At 44.6% G+C, this 25,910-nt stretch overlaps 1 protein-coding gene across 5 annotated transcripts in view; it reads right to left on the bottom strand.

Moving 5' to 3' along the window:
- EPHA5 (EPH receptor A5) overlaps positions 1 to 25,910 on the bottom strand; it is a 203,669-nt gene that overhangs the window by 140,617 nt on the left and 37,142 nt on the right. For all 5 annotated transcript variants that reach the window (XM_067297308.1, XM_067297306.1, XM_067297305.1 and 2 more), the window contains exon 3: positions 17,738 to 18,401. In XM_067297308.1, the coding sequence (XP_067153409.1) occupies positions 17,738 to 18,401 (664 nt within the window). The remainder of the gene's footprint in view (positions 1 to 17,737; positions 18,402 to 25,910) is intronic.

The following is a 25,910-nucleotide window of genomic DNA, read 5'->3' on the forward strand; positions in this document are numbered from 1 at the left end:
AAGTAAACGTTGGAATGCACATTTAGAGTCTGGCGCTTCGGCAGAAGAGAACAGGTTGCACATCATCCTTTTTACTTTTTAACAAGTCAGCACAGAGCAAAATATCTACTCCAGCCTTTTCTAAAAGCTGAAGATACAAATAGCTTAGTAATATCATGTACTTTGTAGTGGAATTTTGATAACCTGTTAAATATCCTCTATTTCTCCAACAGCCTAAGACATTAGAAATGAAGTATTCATGCCATAAATTTATGTTGCTCTCCTGTCTCCAGCTTTTTTAACCTAGTTGAAAAATATCCTGTAGAGAGTGAGAACGCGCAATACAAAAATGTAGTAAGATGTTTGAGCTACAGCTGAAATCCTGTCCCAAGTAAACAGGGGGGAAGCTCAACTGCAAATCATATCACTGAAACCAGCTCTTGTCACGGCAATGAGTCACTTAAGATCAGCTAAAATAAACTAGACACACGCCTACGCTCACTAATGAGAAGATATAACAACAGTCACTGCATCTAAGCGGACTCGTGGTTTAGCGAGCAGAGCACAGCACTGAAGTCCTGATTTTCCACTAGATGGCTACATGATTTTGGCAATTCCTTTCTCTGCTTTGCTTCCTCATCACTAAAATAAGGATAATGAGATCACCTGTGTAAACCAGTATTTGCTCCCACGACAGAAGCCCTGGGAGTTTGAGCCCAAACAAGGGAAGCATACAAGCAGCAGCTCAGATTCAGTGCTCAGCCCTTGTTTTCCCCTTTATCAGCAACTGCAGCATTCTCGGGAAAAGAGGAGCAGGAGCAGAGCTTTGGAAAGGCAATGCTGCCCACGTACTATTGCTACTAACTTTTTTGTTGCTGATGTTTCTAAAACCTAAGTAGTTATACATTTCCCTTTATTTATTACCTTTTAAAATACCTAAACAAACCACTTACTAAAAGCTATTTTTTTCCTCCGCGAAATGCAAATTTGGAAGACAATTTTAAAGACAGCATTTTTAAAGTATGTAAGAGATTTTAACATCCTGCCTCTACCAAAAACCAAGCTGAATTCCAAGAGCTAGCACTGAAAATCCCATGCAAAGCATAAACCTGAGTGTATGGGGCCATTCTTCAGGAAGTTACATTAGTCCCACCTAGTGCAGGCACCATATCCTTCTTTAATAAGTCTATATAAAACACATAGGAAATGAAAGTGCAAGGAAAAAAATATCACCGAGTCCCCACGATGCCTGCTGAACGTCACGTCAGGCATTTGGCTTGTACGCTGTGCCCCGATCCTGGCTCTGTTGCTCTTTGGGACAGACCTCCCAGCCAGGAGAGCATGCAGCACACTTTTCAAGTGTAACTGGTCCAAAGTTGCTGGCTGCATCTCTGTCTATCCGTGTGGCCAAAGCAAAGAGGACGTTTCTGGTACTGCGCGTGTCCTCTGACTTCATGGCACATTTGCCATTCCCGAAGCCATCCAGTTGCAGCGATTAAAACTGCAATAGAAATGACATGGGCTTGGGGCAGCTGCGTGGAGCTGAGGCAAACTGGCCAAAAACAGCCCACGCTCATCCTTTTCAACCCTTACTCACCCAAACAGGGTGGCTGCCTCCAAACTGCCTGCTAGGGCTGGTCCACGGCCCATGTCACCTCCCAGAGAGTTGTCTGGGGGGGAGCACCAGCACGTCCGGCCAAAACCCAGCTAGCGATGTGACTCTACAGACAGACTTCAGCGCCCAGGAACGCTCCCAGCACTGCTGACTTTACTAGCGCAGACACAGCCCAAGGAACGGGCCTCTACGTGCCGTTAACCCTTGCAGCGTCTGGAGGGTGCAGGACAAAACCAGAAGCATGGACCCTTCTCTCGAGTGCGGCTGGCATCCCGAGGCACCTCCTCCTGCTATTTCAAGCACAGGCACATAGAGGCACGCACAAACCTTGCCTGGGGAAGGAAGGACGGACAGACAGCCTCGCCGCATAGAGCGGCTTTTTTCACGCGCTCAGACTTAACAGCTCAATTAGGTTGACTACTTCAAAGTCAAAACATGACAACAAAAATGTACCTTTTCTCTGGAACAATGACAGCTTTTGTTATATTCCAGCATATACTGGAAAAAAAAAAACCACTAGTAGTGCTTCATGTCATGTATAACTGAGAAAACGGGGGAGGAGAGGGAGCAACGCTATTCTACTACTTATCAGCCACACATTCTAGCTTTTGCCCCCACGAGCTATTTCAGAGACCTACGAACTACGGACACAGCAGCTGCAGAAGATCTTCTTTAATACTTTTGCCCGTGCTGCTCTGCAACACAACACTAAATTTACACACCACTGATTGCTGCAAGATTTTTTTTTTTTGTCCCCAGGACTACTTAAAAAAATTAAATTTCTTTGCCTTTATGTCATAATACCATGCAGCAAAATAGCATGCGAGCACTGGGCATTTACTGAGGCTCCTAAGTTATTGATGAGACCTTAAAGACCAAGCTGACAAAGTCATTCCGCTTTTGATAATTCACATAATTATAATTTAGGCACAATTTACTTGATATTCTGCCACCTATAACTAACTTTTAAGCAAACAATAAATGCATACCTCTAGGTTTTAATCTCAAATTACTTTACAAATGCAGTCCCATGCAACACTGGAGGCAGCAGACTCTGATGCAAGGCATCTTAACTGCCTGCTCAAAACAGCAGGTAATAATCAGGGCAAAAGAATAATACTGATAATCAACCTCTCAACATTTCCAGGGCTATTTGTTTACATTACAGCATCACCTAAATCAAAGGCTAGAGGTGTCTGCTAGTCACTTTACCCACAAGGGTAGGCGTTCGTTCCAAAGGTATCCACCACTGCGGTGAAGGACCTTGGGCCAGGGCAGGACTGGCACAACGGAGCAGGATCCTACCACATGCCAGATGCAGCTGGTATTTCCTGGGCAAGGACTGTCCTCCTCCCTGTGCCTCTTCTGCTGAGGACACCTAGATCCCCATCTCTCAGCTCAGCTGAGGAAAGACCACAGGGCTACCAACTGCTACCATTTAGTCACTTTTCAACAAATACTCCTCTTTTTCTTCCGCATTTCTGTTCTTGCTGAAAACCCGTTCCCAGAGTGTCCCTAGAAAGGCCCTGGACACATTTGGGTACTAGCTTTCAAAATATGTTTTTGTTTTTTATTATTTAACCTGTACAAATAAATTCTGCATTCGACTGCAGAAATCATGGCCTTGAAATTCCTCCCTGTCCCAGCCAAGAGGAGGCAAGAAGCAGGGCAGTCGCATAAGCCGAACGCTCTATTTCTATTAAAGGGAAACTTGGAAGGGGAAAACAATGCACGTCCAGAACAAGAGGGGCAGGACGGAAATGAGTCAGATTTGCTGGAAAATATTTACTTGCAGTTTTGAATACAAAGGGATCTTGAACATTCATCACCATCACTTCAGTAAGGCTGGCATAAGATGGAGGATTCATTACTGTAGGCTATTTAAGGTGAAATTCTGCCACGTTTATCACTCAGCGATGTCAGTACCAGACGCTCCCCCAGACCCTGAGAGCACAGCATCACTTTGCAAGGCACTCCCCCTTGTGCAAGGAGGCTATGCCGTACTATGCCGAAAAGTGAGTGCATGCCCAAAGCTTTTTCAGGAGAGCAAATGAGATCTGGGGAATTGCCAATGATCTTCTCAAAGTGAGGACAGTAGATGTAGGAAGCGGTAGCCAGGGGCACCTCACAGCTAGTCCTCGTCATTAAAGGAGCCCTGCTAGAAAGCGCCTTCTCCAGCTGCAGCCCTCGGGCAGGGAAAGGAGATGGTTGAGAGGTCTGTGCCGGGATATCACAGGCAGTCACAGTGCACAGTAGTAACATGATTTTAGCACTTTATGCATGCGACGAGATGCCATTGATAATTAGCACCGAAACCGTTGCTGATGTAAAACAACACGTCACAAGTGCTATCGCAGTTTGGATCATCTGAGCATCCAACCCAAAATGAAGAAAGGCGGCAATAAAGTCATCTTGTATTGCCCATGGTCCTAGAGGTCTATGCCAAACCAGAACAGCAGGCCAAGATTTAAACCTTGAAGGTATAGTCCTTTTGGACACCTGAAGTGTTGTTTTTCAATCAGCAGAGTGCCCACATAATTTATATATCACATATACGATTTGACAGGATTAAATACGAAAACAATATATCAAGGATCTGTTATTGGAAGGGGAACGATCTGCAGCATGCAACAGTCCAACAGAAGAAAAGCCTGATTGCTGTGATGAATAATGCATATTGCCTATGGTACTAATTAACCTTGTACTCCAGTAAGATATTACGGAACAATAAGGCTAATCCGAATGTGGCCCAACACTTTTCCCAGTGGCATCTGGAAATCAGGCTTTGGAACATGTAAAATTTGAATTTGTTACACCAGAAGCCTTTGCTCAATAAATAAACTTTCTGAGAGACCGTGCTCATTCATCTATATATGCGCAGTCTGCATTGTTTGCATGCACGTACGCGACACAAAACGTGGAAGGAACTCCACAAACAGGAACGGTCTAGCTGGCTTTCCACAAGCCCTCCCATCTGCCCAGCAGCACACAGACAGCGACAACACGCATTCAACCGAATCCCGCAACAGCTCTACAGACTCAAGTCCTCCGGACATCTCTGCAGCGTGGCTGTTGCAGAGCTCATCCCTTCCCTAGGCATATAAAAGATGACTACCTTTGTACAGGGGGCTCTAGCACTGCACTGGCGGTCTTGCAAATCTTGCCTTAGTAAGACAGTTCACGACCAACCCTGCTGCAAGACGCCGCCTTTGCAACGCGTGCGGTGGGAGAAATGTGAAGCAACTGGTGCCTCAGTTGCTCCAATTCAGGCTTTATCTCAAAGCGCTAAATCATCTGAGTAAGCACTGGAAAGGCTGAGGAACAGCTACACATCCCGTTATACCACCTCTGCTGTCTTGGTACTGATCTGAGGCAAATGTGCAGGGCATACAGGGAGGTCTTAGACCTCTGCAGCTGAATTCTCCAAGGATGGACTGCCACAGCCGCACCTCTCCGCTAACGCTGCTGTCCTACCAGTCGACTGTGCAGATGTACGTGTGGGCAGGCCGCAGTCTGGGGCTCCTGGAGTTTAAAGAAGCATCATGACAGTACTAATCCTGCCATATCAGATCTTTCAAATGCACACTGGGACCTGTGCAGGAAACCTCCCTAGGGGGTTTGTAATCCAATCTCTGCAGGTCTCCTTAAACCCCCTTCTGAAATTCCTGCTCCTTACCACTCTCAAAAACAGATTATTAAGCAAGCTGGCGAACAGCTTTGATGAGGCTTATCAATTGCTACACCCGTTTGTAGCCCGTCCTCCCCGGAGAGAGCTCCAGTGCAGCTGGTCACCGGATGGCACAGGCGGGAGTTTCCTGCATCACACAGAGCTAGTGGGTCCCCATCACAGCAGAAGTGAAACGGCTGAACCCAGCTGATAAGCGGGAGGCCAGTGCATTTACTGGGGGTGATGCTGAAGTGATACCAGGGCGAAGGCTACTTCACCCCACCAAACCAGTCCATAGGAACAGTCTCTGTGCACGTCTGTGCTGATTTTCATACTACCAGAAAGAAGGACCACAGGGGAGGGGGAAGAAACTGGAGTGACCAACAGATGAAGCCTAACCTATTTTCAGGTATTTAACTTAGACACGAGACAGCAGTATTGCAGCCATCAGTTCTTTGCATTCCTTGCAAAACAATGCACTGCTTTTGCTTTATTTTTCATTGTTTTCTGGGCGGCAATGAAAAGAACGGAAGGAGATCCCTGCTCACCCCGCCAGCAGTCACCTACATAGCTTCAAATGGCAGCTACATATAAATGCCTGTATTCAGAATTTTCCATACAGTTAGAAGCACAATCTTCTGAGGGGCACAAAGGTTTTGGGTCTGCTCAGGAAGAAATCACTTTCCTCAGCTGACAGCAGCCTTGGTTTCTTCCTGATCAGAATGGCAAAATTCTTATACCAGCTCACTCCAAGTGAACACTGAGACCCTAAGCTAATGCTTTTCTGCTTCTGACCTAAAAGCAAATGCCTACATCTGAAAACGCTGACTCTAGTTCAGGCTGGTCTTGCTTTCTTGCAAAATGCTCATTTTGCTTTTAGCCTGTAAGAGTTATATGTGATATTAAACAAACATGGGGCACTGGAACTAGTGTTCTGAAACACACGTACACTGCGCAAAAAGCACAGCTAGCGACTTGTATGCACCAGCACAATTGCATCTTTTGGCTAGGACGCATACAGAAGGTGTCACACAGGAATCTCAGTAAATGCCTTGCGTTATAACACACATTCAACCAACATTAAGCGTTCGCAGTCAGGCGATGAAGCTTCAGGTAACACTGGTCAACTGCTTCACGTGCTGAGGTCAGATCTAGCATAGTCTTTTGTCTTCTTGGCAAAATACTAAAAAGCAGGCTTTTTTTTTTTCCCCCTCCCTTCTCCCCATGCACCCTTCTGCCCCATGAATCACTTGGGAAGCCACCAAATCAAACAGGAGGGATCTACCTTATAATCTACCTTATAAGCCAGGAAGAGTCTGGTGGTAGGGGCACTGCCCCCCGCCCCTGCCACTGCACTTAATGCGCTACATTTTAGAGTCAGCGCACGACTTTCTGCCTTCACCATCAGGATGACAGAGTCCTTGTCAATGCCATTAGCTGTGCTCAGAGCTCAGTCAATAACAGAATCGTACACTCATTTTCCTTGTCCCCAAGCACCAGATTTCCATCTGGCAGCCATCCCACGCACCAGCGAGAAAACCCCGCATAGCACACCAGTGAAAAAGCACCAGGAGATGTCTGACCTCGATGCTGAGTACGTATTATCAACACAGCCAGGAGGCGTGAGCCCAAAGGCGTCAACAACAAAGATGCCAAGTGCAAAGCAAAAATTAGATGAGCGCACAGCTCTGCAGCAACGGCAGCTTAGGGAACATTTCCTATGATGCACAAAGTCTTGCGAGCAGGCCCAAAGGGTTGACTGCCATTTAAAACTATAATAAGAGCAAAGAGTGACTCAAAACTTCTTCCCTAGGACTTTTTAATGGAGTACTGTCTCCCTGTGTCCCCCTGCTAGAGGTGAGACCACCACCACCGTAAAGAGGCAGGCTCTCCAACACTCAGGAGGTTTGGAGAAGATCAGGATCACACCATCATTTGAGAAATAGGTTGGATCTCAGTTATATGAATTAGTATAAATTAAGTTCCTATCCTGTAGCCTGTGCTTTACTGGCAGTCAATACAACACTCTAAAGTGAGATCTAGGCCAGGAAATTGTTTTAATTAGTAGGCATGTATTGTAAGGAACTATCGTCTTCCTCCCACCAAAATCAGTGGCAAAATCCCCACCAACCAGAGAAGGTACAAGATCACGTGGCAGCTAACTTTTGCCAGGAAACCTGCACCCAGGTATATTAGTTTGGAGTAGGGACTCAAGTGCTATTTCAGCAAGGCCACACGAGCACAGGCACCGGCACGGTGGTTTCCAGACTCTCAATCTGGACCAAAACGCCTTTTCACATGAACGATCGATTAACTCTCTCAAGCATAAGCTCGTCTCTGCAGCTGCATGTGTGGGCCCCCACTGCTCTGACCCAAGACGTGTCCGCTGGCATTACCGCTAAAGTGTCCGCTGCCGACTTTTTCACAGGAAGCTACCGCTGTCACAATACAAGAGCAAGTCCGAACTGTTGTGACACTTCATTTTTCTGGGCAGCAATATGCCTGGAAAGACGACTGCCCTGTTTTAGTGGAAGTATGCAAGACAATCAAGGCCGGTTAAGCAAACTAGTTTTGACATATTAAATCATGCTTGAACTGTGAGAGCAACAAAGCAATGTAAAAGCTCTTCTAAAAAGTCTTTGAAAATAAATAAATAATACAGACAAGCCTCATCCGTGGGAAGGGGAGAAAAGCTTTTATCTGAGCCTGACTAAGGAGTTTGGGTAAGCAGAAAGGGAAAGAAGATTATTTCATAAAAGAACAAAGACACCTGCTTTTTCTGCAGCCATTTGTAGCCGTTTCCATGCATTTCACTTCTAGAATGTGCATCTTGCTAATCGCCCGCTCTACTGAACAGTATCACGAGCTCTGACCAAAAAAGCCCTCACCCCAAACTCTGTAGGACAGAAAGAGTGAAATCCCAATAGTTTTCATACATTTACCCCTTACCCAGCAAAGTCTACTTCAACCCAGCACTTTCATATGCACATATAGGCCCTGAGGACCATCCTGCTTGGCACTGGAGGGTCTTGACTCCTTTTTTGCCATGGTACTCACTGAGATTTTGGCCATTTTTACTTCAAATTCCTTCTGCAGACACCTTGCCGTAGGCATTTTTCTTCCTGGAGAGATCATACGTTTCATCTGCTGGGAGTCAACAGTGAGCAGGAACCTCCACTGACACAGGGGCTCAGGGCATCCAGGGACCTTCACAATTCATCATGGCACTCCCTGTCACCCTGCAGCACCGCATATCACCTTGAACCATTTCCTCTTCACTATGGATTTTGCCCGGTAATTAGCATGATTGATCACCTTTGATTTATACTAATACAATGACGGCCCTTATCCCAAGCTCTCAGCACCATTGGTACTTCCCGAACCGGTGTGGAGCCTGTTTGGCACCGAGCTCCGGCAGTAACAAAGCCCAGCGTCCTGGCTTTATTGCTGTCTGGGTAGCAGGCTATCTGAAAAGCAGCTAAGAGCTGGGAAGCTGCAACCCGCAGGCTGCTTCCGCCAAATACCAAATTAGCACATTCCCCACACGCTCAGGGAGCAGCTTTTCCATTTGCTCTGCAGTAATTAAAAAGCTTCCTTTCCAGGCAGCTTTCAAACACAATGCTGTGACCTCTGCCACTGTTATAACTAGATGACAGACTATCCAACTATGTGCAAGACATCTAATGTATTATTTGGGGAGTTAGTACTGTAGCAAAAGGGACCCTTATAACCATGCACGAGGCAGCCATTTCACTTGGTGGAGAGTAACCGTGACTCTGAAGTTCAATAAAGATGTTATTGCTTCCCCAGGAACGTTCACTTTATTTAAGTAATACCAGTCACACACACACGCAGAAGGACCGGAGAGAGCGTGCTGATGCAGGGTATGCTTTTTTGACCATATGCAGAAGATCCAATTCTCAAAAACGCTGCAGCTTTGGCAGTGAAAGGGACCTTCACGCAGATATGGATTCCTCTGCATGGCTTTTGCATGACACAAAGGCTTTCCTTCGCATGAGAGTCCTGTTCAGAAAACGCACCTCCAGGCCAAACATTTTCAGAAGGGAAGTACCTAATTTTGAGGCACAAAAGCAAACAGCCTAGTTAGTTCTCAGAGGCGCTGAGCACCCACTGGTGTCAGCAAATGCTAATAAGTGCCTGACACTTCTGAAAAGAAAGTTTCTAAGGGCCCAAAGTAATGACTTAAATGACCTAACTTTAGGTGGAGGTTTTTAAATGGGGTGTGTGTGTGGGGGGAGTATTTAGGAGGAGAAGAAGCGGGGGGGGGAGGAAGGAGAGAGAACACCTTCCACAGCTTGGAAAATCCTCTGCAAAGATGACTTCTGTTGAAATTCCAGGCTTAGAGGAATGGAAGTTTGTGTGTTGCTGTCCAGCACTTCCCAGAGAATCCACCCTGAGAGGCATGATCTTACAAGGGTTTTTACATTGCTCTAAAATCACAAAAGAGCATACGGGATAAAGCACAGCACTGATGCCCAGAGCTGGAGTTCAGGCTTTAGCCTCTGGGCAGCGCTGAACAACTCAGTCTCTACCCCAAGGCAGTCATTTGATAAATGGGGACTAGCGACTCTGACCTCCTTTCATAAAGAAGGTCCTTCAAGATACACCGGAGAAAAGCCCTTTCAGTGACGCAGAATGCTTTTAATGGTTTGTATTAACTATTCCTTTCATCACATTGAAAGGGTCAAATCTGAAGTGCCAGCAAAACTGCTTACAAACGACTCTCAAAGTTTACCATCAAGAGGTTTTGTCTTAGGAGACACCTCAGAGCCTCGCCGTGGACACTTCCAACACCCACATTGCCTCTGAGGAGGTAGGCTGTCCCCACCACGGGGGTTGCGCGGGCACCAGGCTGGAAAGCGAGGTGGCAGAGCAGCCGATACATATCCTCTCCCACTGGCTCTGCTTTCAGGGAGGTGACCTCGGGCACAGCAGCAGGAGCACGCAACTAGGGCCGGCCTTGTTTCACACCTCCAGCCATCCACTAGACTTTGTCCAATAAGGCCACTGAGCTGCAGCACTTAGAGCTTGGATTTGGGGGAGGCCACCAAAAAGTTCTTTTCCCTTAACCTCATCTACCATCATTTACAGCAGGAAGAAAGTTGTCATCTTAAACCCCAATTCTTCAAAACTTCAGCTGTTTTTTAAGAACATACATTTATAAAAGGTAGGACAGGTATATGAAAGTAATAATGGATATTCATGGCCTGGCGTCTTCTATTGTCTTTTTTTCTTTAATCTATTCTGGGTACATGGTTTGGGGTTATATAACACCTAGTCCCGCTCTGTGACTTCCAGTATTAACAACAATTTCATCGCCATCCTGAGGGAAATTAAAAATGGAGGCACATCAGTATCAAACTCAGTACAGCCTTAACCATGTATTCTGTCAATACCATCGTATCTACGCTAGATTAACTTTTTCACTGATAAAAATGAGCAAAATTCCAGCAAAATAAATGGGCACCTCTGTTCATATCACAAGACAACTCACCTCATTCTGGAAATGTCTGCATTGCATTCTACTTAGCAACTTACCTTATACAGGGCACAATTTTATCCAGCTAAAATACAATATCAGCTGCAAACCTGTACATAAAAGGCAAAATTATAGCTTCATTTTGTGGGACCTGGATGTCAGCCTCAATGTTATCCCAAAGCAAGTTAAAATGGTCAAGATATAAAGCATGCCAAGAGAAAAAGCATATAATTGAAATGTCAACACATCATTAACTCCTGCTAAGTGCTCCTAAACAAGAAATACAAGACTGAAAACCTGCATTATGAACAAAACATGCAATATTGCCACTTCATTTTAATACTTAATATCGATTTTGTGGAATGAGGGTTCTGACAGAGAAGCTCTGGCAGATCTGTGGCAGTTTAAGAGGTTGCAGCCACCCTTCTGCTGAAGATTACCACCCAGGGACAGCGCCCCTGTCTTACCTGCCCCGGGCTGGGGCATTAAGACAAATCCTCCGTTGGTCACTTCAGCCCGCGTGCAGGCTATCCACTTCTGCAACGACAGCAGCAACTTCCAGCAACAGAGCAGAGTGGGCAGGTGGGGACAGCTATATTTTAAATCAGTGCAGTTAAATCTATAATGCTGCCAACCAGTATTCACATACTTTATCCATAAGTATTTGCCCAGAGTCCTTGACTGTTTCCGAAAACCACAATTAATAAACAAGCTGTTTCCAAACAACTCAGAGACAAAGATGACAATCAAAGGAACCAAAGGGCACCATGGCTAGCACGTATTTCCTACTGCAACACCTCTCCTATCCCATAATTCAAAAAGTAGCTCCCTAAGCTACTAGTGGACATCCTATATTCAAGGATGCTAAAGGAAGAAAACAAAATCAGTATTCAATTAAGTATCAGGTAGTTTATCTGGGAGCAGATGGAAAAACACACCCTAAAACTTGCCCCCAAATATCTTTTGAGCAAGAAGCAAATATAACCTTTGCAATTCACACTTGCTGAGCTGATTCCAAACTCTTCTCCCACCTGTTTTAATTGTGCTGCTCAATCCATACTTTAGTACTCCTTAACTGCCCTCCTGGAAGGTGACTGCAGAGCAGTCACTGCAAGGAACAATAAGGTTAAGCTGGACAAAGTAATGACTTAAAAGCATCGCTGTAGAATGAGAACAAGATCTTCAAAGCCATTAGGGGTCATGAGCATACTAAGGTAGCACAGAAGGTTACAACTCATTAGCAAAGCACAATATATGGTGCATTCACAGACTGTGCTTCTTATACTGAAGGCAAACAGATGTGCAGAATAAACCAAGGAAAGTAGTAGTTAATCGATCCTGTTGCAATAGTTTTGATCTGTGGAAATTATTTCTGTGCTCTTGTTCTGCAGCTGAAATGCCTAACAAAATACTTAAATATACACGTGCACACCTCTCTACAGAATAAAATCATTCCCCCTCCAGTAACAGCTACCTTTTGCTGTAATGCAGCACTCAAGTCATTTTCTTTACATTTGAAAAGATAATACATATGGTGCAGCCAAAAATTCAGCTATTCTGATGTTGGTCGGTTGGTTTTGTGCCCAATTAAAATTAACTAGGCCCTTCAGCTCATAATTATATAAACACCTACAATACCATACTCCCAGACAATTTGGTTTTAATCAGAAAAATGCTTGAGAAGTATGAATGATGGGCAAAGAACTCCCTGGAGGGGCAAGACTATTTCCAAATTCAGTATTTTCCATATACTGAATATTTCCATCAGTGTTTTTCTTGCCATGTAATCACCTCCCAGTAGAACAATTAAGATGAGCTTTCTCTTTATGTATTTTAATCTCTGGACTTAGCTTGCTCTCTGCTCTACCACAAGGGTAAAAGCAGGCTTGCCTTATTCACCTGAGTCCCAGCTGGGAAATCTCCCAAAAGACAGGCAGGATTTAGCGATATGCTGTCTTTCTAGTATCCATAACAGTTTAAAGTGATAACTGAGCTGACCGGAGGAGGAGATGTATGCAGGCAAGCTCTGGAGGGAGTTGAAAAGTTGCCCTCCTTATTTTTCTGTTTCAGAAGCAAAAAGAGAAATGTTGGCTGCTTTGGGGTCAAAGCCCCAACTTCAGAACAAGGTTATCTGTGCAACGGCATGTTTCCATTACCCAGAAACAAGGGAACAGAAGTTAATGGCTGAGCTTCAGCACTGTGCCACCTGGGGAAGCCACACACATTGAATTTGTTTGTAAAAACACAGTTATTTTTACTGCAGTATCAGCTACGCGTTCCATTCACAAGTCAGGCCTCTGGGATAGCTGCTACTGCAGACGCAGAGAAAGTAGATGGTTGTCAAGTGTGGCGCTGCCATCACCTTTGGTTGCCCCCCAAGCCTGCACAGATAGTGTCTCCTGCTACCCACCAACTGTGGGTCGCCATCTCTGGCTGCTGGCTCCTGCCCAGCTCCAAAAGAGAATGAATTGCTTCCGAGTATCCTTCCCATAGGTGAGCAACAGGGGGGCAATCATCACTCTGGAAAAGCTCCTCCAAATGCCTGCACTGATTGCATCGCTCTCAGAGGAAGATGAGTAACTCTGCTTTGCCTCCGATCAGTCGGGAAGAAAATCATTGGAGAATTGATTCTGCAGGTAAACTTTTTGATCTACGTAAGCTTGGCTACCTGTGTCAATTAGTTTTAATTAAATCTTGAGTCAAAAGCTGTGAACATGGGTTTTTGCTGAGACCTTTGTTTCCTATAAGAAATTGTCATTTCTCTTGGCAATAGCTGGGCTGCATTACAACACAAGGAGTGAACAATCAGCAAAAATAAATATTGCTTGTAAATACACGGAGGTACGTTCAGCAAAGCTGATTAAGGGGAAAAGAATCAAATAAAAATGTCAATATTCAAGAGAATAAAAGGGCTAGAACATACTATAATTGTTTTACAAAAAATCATCCAAATATTTCTTCCAGGAGCAATTCCTTTCTATAAAGCAGAAAACCACAGCCCAACCATCTTCTGTTCAGCTAACAGTTCTGAAATTCTTCCCTCGGAAGGTGGCAAGGGCGTCACTGAAGTTAAGATTTTACCTGACCTTTTTTTCCGTTATTTTGTCCGGCTCTGTAACATCTGTAGTCTTGTCCATAGCTTGTAGCTGGCTAAAACTGGCTGCACTCCTTTTGATGTCTCAAAGCAGCAGCATGCACTGATTCTTGGAAAGGAGAGCCTCACAACCTTCTGAACGCTTTTTCGGTTTGGCTCTAATTCAATGCACTTCTTTTTTGTATGCAAATATTTAATTAATTTGTGATTCGGCTCCGAAAAGCAGCTGCAAAAATACCAGGCTCTGCAAATCAATTACATCGGCAGCCCCACGGTCACTCGTGGGACCTCACTGCTACAACTGTATTTGGGTCTCACTAGGTTCATGTGCCAACAGCCCCTCCCTTCCAATGGCCTTTAACAGGGATGAAAATGAGTGTTTCTTGCTTCTCACTGAAACACACTGCGCTGAAGGTGAGGCTGAATACAGAGAACAGATCTCAGTAAGAACAGAGAAATGCCAGAAGATGCCCTTTTTGGGGCAGACCTGACCAAACAGACTTGAAATTGGGCATCTGTCGGCCGGTGAAAATGCTCGGGAACATTTCTCAAGGGCCTATTCAGACAGCATGGGCAGAACTGGGACAAAACCAATAACCACCACTCCTTTAGTTGCACCAGATCACTGCTCTGGAAACCAGTGTAGGAATTCGCAGAGAAAGTGCTTTAATCTTTCTTTTTTAACAAGTACAGCAACTTATTCTTGTGAATAATTAACCTTAACATTGGTCCTTTATAACCATATCCCAAAACAGTCACGATTTACCTCTGGTTATCAACATGGCAGTTGCTGATAAATGAGCCATGTTGCCATAAGAAGTGTAAAATACAAGTAGCTTAGGTTCTTCAAAGTAAATACTACCTAGCTGCCTACATTAATTGAAAGAGCAAGCACATTATATAAGTAGATTAGACCATGTCATATTTACAGCCTCAGTGTCCCAAGCGAGAGAAATTGCTCAGCTGTTACTGTCAGTGCCTTCTTCAAAAGGAACCCTGCTGACAAGATGATGAATTCAGAACATCGTTGCCAATTAATGATTTGTAGGCAGAAGGGATTTCAATAGTTCCCATATGTTTCTGAGGGTGACTGGGATTTACATCGTCTCTAATAAAAAGAGCGCAGTCTGCCTTGTCCAGACGTGACACTAGAGCTTGGAAAATGTCATCTTTGTAGGATAAATTTTAATAAACGAAGCCAGGCTCTTCCGGGTTGGAAACGCACCGTTTCCCAAAGCGCAGTCAGTAATAACCTGCTTAAGCGTACGTGAAAGCTAAGCAGGAGACCCCTTGCAAGATGTGCCTAAATGATTTACAAACCAAAGGTCAGAAGTCATTCAGGTGTTTGTCGTAGCCACACTGCAGAGTGCTGAAACCATCATTATGCCAGCAGGGAACATGAAGTGCATTCCCTGAATGCCAGTCAGGCTGGGAAAAAGCCACTCGTATCAATGCAATTACAGAGGCAAAATGCGCATAGCACCTTCCTCAGTGTAACTTACTCTGTTTACGGGCTGCAAAGTTTACTATCCTAGGAAAAAAAGCTCATCCTTGCAAGCATAGCAACATCCAAGCCAGAAAACATTTTACTTGCACCGGGTATCAGTACGAACTTCATGGCTGCTGAACGTGGACAGTCCGAATGTCCTAAGGCTAGTGTCTCCTATCGACTGAGCATCTCGGAGCCAACCAGCAGCAAATACTTGGCACACTGACCTCAGTGAAACATGGGACATCCAAAAGGGGCCCTAAAACTGACTTTGCCATAGGCACTTATATCCCAGCATCCCATTGATTCAGTGATGGAATTCAGGGCTTTTAACAACTCCGGTGTCATTAAAGAAATAACTTTCTGTGTAGGGTGCAGGCAGTAAGTAAAGTTTAAAAGCAGTTTATACTGCTGCACCTTATCACAGGAGGGCAAGGTTACATCACCACAAGACCACCTTTACAAATCCAAACTATGTCCACACTCCTAACCAACACAGTCAAACTGCGGGATCAGGCACTCTCCTCCCAAGTGACTTAAAAAGGAAATAGAAAGCAGACCCCCAAGTCACCTAGGTTTTCTGGAAGCGTACTCCAGATTGTCTTCTCAGCGCTGCCAGAGATGTTGCTTCTCTGCTGGCCCAGCCCGGCTATTCAAAACAGATTCGAGTCTAGAATAGATTCGAATCCCGTAGCTCTTTGAGACCTGTGCGACTGCTCCAGGCTAAAGCCCAGAGATACCGCTTCCTGCTCAAGCAGCGTACAAGGGTAGGATTTGAAAGATAACTAATGGATGTACCCACTGGCTCCAAAAATTCTCACGGGTGACTGAAGCCAGTGTCTAGACATGGCACCCAAACAGCACATACTATTTTGGGACACAATATTTTTAGCTACACAGAGGCAGATCCTTACCAGTATGTCCAACTGTTGCAGATGAGAGAGGTAGGCCAAAATGTCCTCAGTTTGGGCTAATTGTCATCTTTGTTCCCCTTGTTATGGCATCAAATACCAGTTCAGGCTCACCTTAACCCACATGTGGAAGAGAGATCTTTATTGGCAGAAGGACAGCAAAACCAGGACAGATTTTGCAGCATCTGCTACAGATCTACTCATACAAAAGGAGAACATCCCAGTCAAAAAACACACTCTGCATGATACTAGAGAATGTTTCTCTGAAAATAAATATACCTACACCCTCTCTCCTAGTCAACTCTTGAAGAGACTTGAACTTTAAGATCTTTAGGGGAATGGTGTGTGACTGAGGACTAAAGGATCAAGGCCACAGTTTACTTTGGATATGTGCTGACCTATTCTATGCACCAACACTGTGAACAACAACTACGAGCACCTGGAGTGAGGTGAAGAGAAAATGCAACACTGCCTTCAGTCAAAGCAGAATCACCCTGCTTCCCCCACGGGCCACAGGTTCTTTCTTACAAAGTGTCTGCAAGTACAAGGCAGTAAGATGGGATTTACAATCAATAAATAATTATCTTCCAAAAAACAAACTGCATTGAAATCTTCTTTTCTGTTTTGTGCCCATACAGGTTTTCTTCTAAGCTACCCCATTATACAACAAAAGTACATATTTTATACACAACTACATAATACAGCAAGGTTTGTTCCAAGAGCGCATAACCTCATTTTATATTGCACTTAAAGTATTCTTATTAGGTCTTAAGCTTCAGATACCTAAATTTCTTGCCAAGACCCCAATGATTCAGGAGATCTATTCTGACCAGCAATCCCAGAAATCTCTGCTGGCTACTGGTGGGTAAACTTCAGCACACATGGAAGCGTTTGCATGAGTGGGGCTTTAGATTTAACTCTAAACAGCTGAGCAACTTTGCATTACAATATTTACCAGAGGGGAAAATAAAATCAATTCACACCATATCAAAATCCTGTTTCTCATAAATGGAAATACATGTTCCTTTACATACAAAAGCAAAATGCATCTTGCATATGGAAAGTAATTTCAAACGTTCCCTGCAATAGTCCAGAAAAAAGAAATTAAGTTCCCAAAATTCATGGGAAAATCCCAACACTGAGTATAAATAATGTCAAGCTTCAAATAACAGATGAGACTGCAATCCCCTCATGGGCCCAACAGTACACCACTCCAGAGGTAATAGCGGCGTGCCAGATTCTCGTTGTCCACATGCCTGAAGCATCGGCAGGTCCCGTTACATCCAGTCAAGGCCTCCTCACGCTACCACAATCATTCAAAGGGACCTCAGTGGAAGCGAGAATCCAGTCTACCAGCCTCAACTCCACTAGGCGTGAAACACGGATATAACGGGAAGCAATGGGAGGGGTGCAAGAGAACCAAGCCAAGACCGCACACCACCCCAACGGCATCGGCACTGCTCCCTTCCCACAAACCCTTACCTTGGCAGGTGTTGTTCTTCTCCTCGTATCCTGCCTTGCACAAGCACTTCCCGATGGGCACCAGCCACTCCCCCTCGGCGCTGCAGTGCATCTTCGGAGCCTCGTCAGTCACCGAGTGGTTGACGCAGACGCCCGACACTTCTAGCAGCTGCGAGGAATCCGCTCCCGTGATGGTGTCAGGAAAGCGGGCCAAGTTGCGGATCACTGATGGGCATTTCTTGTAGTACACACGCACCGAGACCAGGGCAATGCAGGCACCCACATCCTGGAAAGCGAGGTAAAATCCCTTTTTGGTTAAGGGCCCAACATCTCTCACCTCTGTGTTTAGCTTCATAACTCTGTCTCCAAGGTCCAGCTCAGTGAAGCTCTCATCAGCAGCAATAGTATCGATCTTGATGTACTGATTTTCTTTGATGTTCCTCCCGTCTTCATCATCTGATTCAAAGTAGTACATGTTAAAAGTCTCTTTGCAAGTCCCAAGCCCTCCTGGAAGACTATTACAGTCCCTCAGGGTAAATTTGAGCTCTATGAAGATCCGGGATGCCCCTTCATTAGAGATCCAGCTGGTCAGAAGCCAGTTGTTCTGATTCTGTTCCATTACTTTGCATACTTGGTATGTGTGTATTGGAGCATAGTTTTCATCCACCTCACCAATTTCTTCCCACTGTGTAAAAAGAGAAAGTATTACTTTAAAAAAAAAAATTAAAACTCTACTGAAATCTTAGCTTTCCCATGAAAGGGCACCTTGGGATTTGGAGGTTAAGGGGAATGTCGGGGGGGGGAAAAAAAAACACGTTTTAAATGGCAAGTTTTTCCATACTGCAGGCTTGATATATTCCTGATAAAGTCAGATGAAAAAATGAATATATTTATAAATATAATATATAAAATATATTTATAAATATAAAAGGTTGCTAATTTTAACCTTCTGTTTCAGACATTTCAGAAGTGGGAAAACATACTGCTGGATCTGTCCACTCTTGCTTTAACTGACAAAACAAAGCAGATGGGGGCATGAGTTGGCCTTTTCCAAAGCATTCACATAGGAGAACAAAGCTATTTACAGCCCGTTTGTCCATGCTCCCCCCTCCAGCTCCTTTCCACATTCCCGTATTATTGCTGCCCAGCGCAACAGAAGACAACCACATCTCTCCAGGCTACTCTCCCGCCTTCAACAGCCTGACGGAAAAATCAGCAGAGTGGCATATGAAATAAATGGGCCTTTGCTCCCTGAGAGCCTTGGTTAGAGGAGTTTCTGCTCATGCAGATAGCAGGATATTTCCAACAGAAGGAGTTACAGGGAACTGCAAATCTTGAGCTGTTTATGAGAGTGCTACTTGGGTTTTTAAGCAGAGCTCCAGCTGTAACTTCTCCCAGCTGTTTATGGGAATTGTAGCAACTGTTTTTTTCATTTTTATTTTGGCCACATTCTGAAGCACATCACTTGGAAGAAATGCTGTTTCTCAGTCCAGCACATAAGAGTAAATAGCACTGCAACAGTGCCTATAATAGCAATATGCAACATTAACGTTTCCTCTCTGCTTTGGAGAACTCAAGTGTCACATTAAGAGATTAGATTAACCCACCAAATACAAAGAACTGGGGAGAACCAATGATTATTTCAGTTTTGTTCCTCTCTATTTTTGGCCTGCTCATCAGTAAGGGCTTAATTCCCAAGACCTCTTCCATCCTCCCAGTGCCTCTACTCAACTTTGCTGCTCGCTCCTAATTAGGGCTGTGAATGCAGCATAAAGCAAGAATGCAAAGTTGCTCAGGTACAAGGTAATGGCTATATTCCAAGTTGAATATTCTGTAACATTAAAGACCAAGTTGTTTATTGTGAATACAGCCTGAGATAAAGCCAAGAGCCTTCTTGACCCCGGTATCACTACTGTCAAGCTGACAGGGAACACCCTCAGAGCCAACATCATGATGAATTTTTTTCATTTAAAATCGAAGTCAAGCATTTTCATGAAAAAGCAACAAGTGGCATGAAAACATAACACGATGCTTAAGTTCAAAATGAGTCATGAATGCCAGCACCAAAAAAGCCTTTCCTCTCCTCCACTTGGGCCTCTTCTCTGACTCGGCAGGTAAAGGTCAAGACTTATGCAATTTCCACAAAAAGATCTGCCTGCTGCGATGCACAGAGTTCACACGCACCACTTGCCTTCTGAGTGAGGAAGGCAAACCTGAGGAAATTTTTCCTCACGCTAAACTATATTTTCATGTAACAAAACCCTTCATATTTCTCTGGGCTTAGAAAGGCCTTGACCCACAACGAACATGCACGTGTCACATCAGCCATCTTGGCAGTCCCACAGACGGAGCTAGAGATATGCTCATGGCTAAACCTAGACAGGTCTTTGCAGGATTCCTGCCTAACTCTGGGGAGAGGCAGTTAATTAGAAACAGCTATAACAACAAAGACACTGTAAATCCAAAATCCTATTTTTATTACACTGGCAAGTCTCCATATGATGGAAAGGGTAGCCCTCCAACTGTGGCCTCCTCAGTTAGGGGTGCAGGTGAACACTTCCCAGTATAGCCCTGGAAAGACTCAGATGACCATAGTGACTTTCAGCCTTTGCTCCTTCTGGGTGAAGGTCAGAGGATTGCTTGAAAAAGAGGGTCACCCACAGTTAGTGGGAAGCGTTAAGCTCCAGCAGAAGGTGGTGAAAAGCATTTGAGGGCTGGAAAATGCCCAGACTGAACAGTTTTAGGGAGTGAGGATGTGTATGGATAGCTACGGAATACACAGTGTAACCCTATACAACATTTAGGGAGCATCTAATGTGCATTTTCAGAGAACTGATGTTTGCAGTGACTATGGTGTTGCAGTAGTATCATTAATGACCTAACTCAAAAGCATACCAAAAATCCACAGAAAAGCACCACTCTTTTTCAATACTTGCAAGATCAATTTTTAAAAAAACCATCATGCCCTCCAGAGTTACAAAATTAAGCTCATTTCCATTGCAAACTCCAGAAATTGCGTTGGTGGGAAAAAGCAGAAAAAAGCTAATTTGTTCAAAAACTAAATCCAGTGATTCTAACAGTTTCTTTCATGCACTGAGAGCACTCTTAACACTATGAGGAATAAGATCCAAGCATAAATACACTAACTGTGCTAGAGTCTGATCTCAGTTACAACAAAGCACATCATCCAACATCTCCAATTCTAGGATGTGCTGCGTTTCCAGCACTGTACCCCAGATCAGAGTAAGTCCTGCCATCACCACCTGCTGTCAAACCCAAAGCAATCATCAGAGAGCAAGAGGAAAGGGAGGTGCTAATGAGTTAAGGCTGCTTATCTGTGTATAATCCTCAAGGGAGAGTCAACCAGATTTTATCAGAGCAGCCGCTATTGTGTAAAATCCCCGCTCTGTCATTTAATCCCACCTTCTTCTTTCCTATCTGCATGTAGAAGTGCACCATTTCTTTCTCTTCTGATTAGTTCAGCCAGGTCTACCTCACCCTGGAGACTGCAGTCAGCCTGTCACCGTTCTGCTCCTACATCCCTGCATGAGGCAGCGATGGGGGGGAAGAGCCCCTGCACCTTCTGCGCGGTCCTGATGTCCTGATTATTTCAGACCTCAGACAAGCGTTCCAAGCAACAAAGGAATACAAGCAAGCTACAAACTCCAGAGGATGAAATACTGCACAGTAATGGTTAATGAAAAAGAAAACTCAATGCATTAATATGACAAAATCTAGCTGAAAATATTTGCATGAAAAAAATTAAGTACTACTGAATAATTATATCATATTTTAATTCCTTTCTGCAGTACATATTTTTGAGATATAAATCAACCCCATCTGCAGGATTAAAACAAAAATGCAACATTAATTTAGTGCTAAATGTTTTCTCTAAGTCTTTAATAGCCATAAGGAGAAAAACACAAATGCATTTCAATGTCCTGATGTTAAATCATTTATAGAAGACCTATTTCTGAATCAGAAATTTCCAGTACGCTACTGCTAGCAAGTTAACAGAAGCTCAGACTCACTCTGCTCCATCAATAGGAAGCACGCAATTCATGCAGGCTGCCTGCCTATGGAAAGGCCAAAGATATCACACAAACTAAAAATATATGAGCTAAAAAAAAAAAACATTCAGTGGAGTGGCCTTGGGTTAAATGGACAATTTTAAAACACATTCACCAGCTGTCTGCTACTCAGAGGCTTGTTTCTAATCTCCAGGATTCCAGGACTCTAATTTGCTAGCACAGCACAGCAAAAGGCTGCTGCCCCAAAAAACAAATACTGACAATGGGAACAAAAATTTCAAAGCAGTTTTATTACAAAGAGAATTTTCAGTATGGTTCTCCCCTTGAAATGACCACTAATGGTGGTGTGGAGATTTCAAGCATCTCCGTAATTCCATGTCCCAGTGCTGTTAAGTGAGAAATTAGGTGTCTAACAAAATCCTAAGTGTCTTAGGGGAAGGCTTAAGAGCGTTAAGCAAAGGGGTTCCCAGAACTTAGCAGAAACCTTTCCAGCAGGACCCCTGCCTTCCACTAACACATTTTCAGGCTGCCTCTGTTCCCACCGGCTATTTCGCAGGCTCCCTCGTACGCGGAGCCTCCTCTTCTCCCAGTCATCATCTCCCATTTCATTCTCCACCCCACCATGTGGGGCTATGTGACATCGCATGACAAGTCAGGTATCTGCTGTCATAAAGAGGCAAAATTGGAAAAGCACTTATGTATTTTCACTTTTTCCTTCGGGGAAAAAATAATCACATTGTTTCCTTTTCCATCCTCCTCCGTGTCTTCCTTCCTGCTGGGCCTTCTCCACCACATATATACAACTCTCTGCCTCCTGCCTCTATATGCTAGTTTGACTAGCGGCTCCGGCCTCTTCATTCATGTTAGCTCACCAGCTCCACGCACTGAATACAGCTTTACTTTTCCTATGCTTTTCTTTGTCAGCTTCTTCACATATTTAACAAAGAGCTAGAGCTCCAGGTACTTCTCACAGTGTAAAATTCACTGCTGAAGATCTGAAAACACATCAAAAGAACATTTTCAGCCCTCCGGGAATGCGTGTCCCAGTCTGCGGACTCCTCCTTAGGAACGAATGGCACTCTACCCAATTAATAAGCAGCGGCTCGCAGCACTCTTTACCTCGCTGTCCCAGCAGACGAGCCTCCCAGCCTGCTTGGAGGGCTACTGCGTGGGGTCAGCACATGTAAATACAGCCCGGTGCTTGGGCTGAGGCATCCCCAACACAACAGCCTCTTCCCAGAGGGAACAGGAAGATCACCTCAGACCCCAGGAAGACAGTGTGTTTCACAGCCCGCTGCTCGGACACAGTAAAATGACTGTGAGGTCCGTAAGCCCCCATATCTTGTCACCAGTGCTGGCCCCTGCAGCAGCAACCATGCTAAACCCGGACCCTCGCTACAAAGGCAAGCCTGGCCCAGTCTCAGGTCACTGGTGTGTAACATGTGAAAGCACCCAAGATACTCCGCAGATTTTACCCACAGACAGAGAAGGATTAATTTTACCCTGAGGTATGGCTGTCGAACCCAGTATGACCATACCAGTGCAGAGAGTAGCGTGACATGGGGCTATACAATTCCCACGTCAGGTTGTAACAGAAAACCCACTGCCCTTCCAGAAGGACAAGACCGGCCCGGCATCCTGCTCCGTGCTGATCGCACAATTTACCCTGCCTTTCATCCCAGTAATATCTGGGCAGCTCTTTGACTTCCATTTATGCAGCTCATGTCAAGACTTGGCTACCAGTCAATAACCTCCAGGCCACCTCCGACATGCACGTTTCCTCCTGCAACCAGATTTCTTCCTCTCGCAACCTGCTCCATCCCTCCCTTTGCTGCTCTCCTCCCATCACAAAACCCAACAACTTTTATCTTTTAGCTGCCTGCCGGCTCCCCACCTGCTATTATTGCATTAGAAAGTTAAGGCAAATAACAAGGGCATCCGAGCAGGCTCTCCTCTGTGCAATTGCATTGACTTCAGCGAGCTTACGTAAGGCTAAATCTCTCGTGCAAGCCAGGCAGAGTGCCGCACACATTTTTTTTCCTGCACTGCAGAAGCTTTTGCAGAGCTGTGGCAGCTGTACGGTAACAGTGACTGTGTCACCATCTTGTCTGTCGTAAAACAGCTTACAGACACACTGGCCCCAACATTTCGCTACTTCAATGGCCCCTATCAATATTAACATTTTATCCCGAGTCCTGTGATATACTGCATGACTCAGATTTTCAGCTCTAGAGCCGTGACTAAAGGAGAACCTTTGTTTTTGCTGGGGGCAGGGGTCACCCTTCATAAAAAGAACAAGAAGGTTTTTGCTTGCTCAGAACAAGAGTGCAAAACAAGAACTCAACATTCGCCTTATTCGTACCCCTCCCTGAAGTGATGCCAAACTCGGGATCTGCAGGAGCAAAACAGCTGTTTTGAACATCAGCATTGGCAAGAGGGTGCGTATCACCCACATAATCTACTGATTGCGGCAGAGTCTCATCATCATCCAGCTGAGCATGGCATGAATGAAACATTTCAAAACCAAACTGTGATCTTGCCTCCTGCGCGCAGTGAGGAGGTGGACGCGAGCCCCTCATGAAATCCTGCAGGACAGCGCTCAAACGCCTTGAGAAGAAAAAAAGTCAGCAATTCAGCCACAAACCTCCGGTGTCCCTGAAAAACACAGCCTTGGAGATGAGAAGCGACCACAACAAGAGGAAGGGATGGATGCGGGGGACCCTGTCCCACTCGCAGCAAGTGACGGAGATCTGAACACCAGTAGGCGATGCGTGCGACGGGCAAAATAAAAAGGCAATAACCAGCCACGACACTGCAAGTTTGCAAGTCTGCTCTCCTGATGGAGGAGCGGTGCCAGGAGTAGAGAAGAGCAGTTCCAGCCTTACAGGATAAACGGTGCCATCGCCAGATGCAAATAAAAGGTGAAACGGCCTTGCCCAACTTGCCTCTACCACTGCTACGTCACTGCCCAGGGTCCCAGTTTAAGCACAGCTATCAGACAATAATTTTCAAGCATTTTGAGCACAATTTTTAAGACAATTCAACTACACAAGCCTGAAGTTCAAATTCTGCTTCCAAGCGCCACCCTAAGCAAGCGTGCTGGCTAACATACAGATCTGCAACACCCTTCATCCAGTCCTGCTCCACCTGGAGAGTGCAAAGAAACCAAATACAGCTGGGTGACTTTTTTCAATAGATAAATTCTAAACAAGGGGAAAAAAAAGGGGGGGTTGGTCAAAATAATTCATGAACTCGGATCAAGTCAGGAAAGGATGGGAGGGGACAAAAATCAGCGAAGAGGAAAATGGTCTTTTTGACAGCTTCCCAAACCAAGTATTTGGCATCTTCTCTTCCTGAATATAAATGAAAAAAGTAGAGGAGGAAAAGAAAAGAAATGAATATGACAACCAAAGTATTCCTTTCAACCTCAAACGCATTTTTCTAACCTCAGCTACCAAGCCAAAAGAAGTTATTATTTGCACGGATGAACTTCTCTTTCACAATACCAACGTCCACCTTTACGACGCAAAAGGTGCAGAATTTCCTACACAGCATCTACCTGTCCTTTGATTTTGGGAACACATTTTAAGGGCAGGAAACAGCAAAAGAAAATTACAGGGAGTTCAAGGCAAAGAATATTTGGCCCAGTGTTTGTTAAAAGCTTTAAATGCCAGAGGCAATTGGAACTGCCTGGGAGCTCACAATTTCCATACATACCACAGTCCCCCCACCCAAGGTGGAGCCTCATTTGGATAGCAATTTATAACTAAGGCATTTATGCATGAATACATACTTATTTTTTCTTACTGACGACAGGTAACTAGTCAAGCAAAGAACAAAATGGAGAACAGATACAGAGGATAGAAAGGATCTGATTAAACTTCCTACCTGGGCAAAAATCTGATCTAATAAAATTAATTTAAAAAGCAAAGTTTCCAAAGAAGGTATAGAATATTTTCTGGTGGTTTGACACATTCCCCTCAATCTGTCAAATTAGAAAAATAAATAAAAACAAATAAGAATACCACTCTTTGGGCTATGTTTCTCATGTTTTTCTACTGAATTGCAGTCTTCTGCTGTTTCTTACAATGTCGCTCTAGCCTAGCCACTAAGCTGAACAGTCTGGTTAACTCATCTCATCAGAATACCTTGGGACCTGGTTC

Source organism: Apteryx mantelli, chromosome 5 (genome assembly GCF_036417845.1).
Source record: "Apteryx mantelli isolate bAptMan1 chromosome 5, bAptMan1.hap1, whole genome shotgun sequence".
Lineage (NCBI taxonomy): Eukaryota > Metazoa > Chordata > Aves > Apterygiformes > Apterygidae > Apteryx > Apteryx mantelli.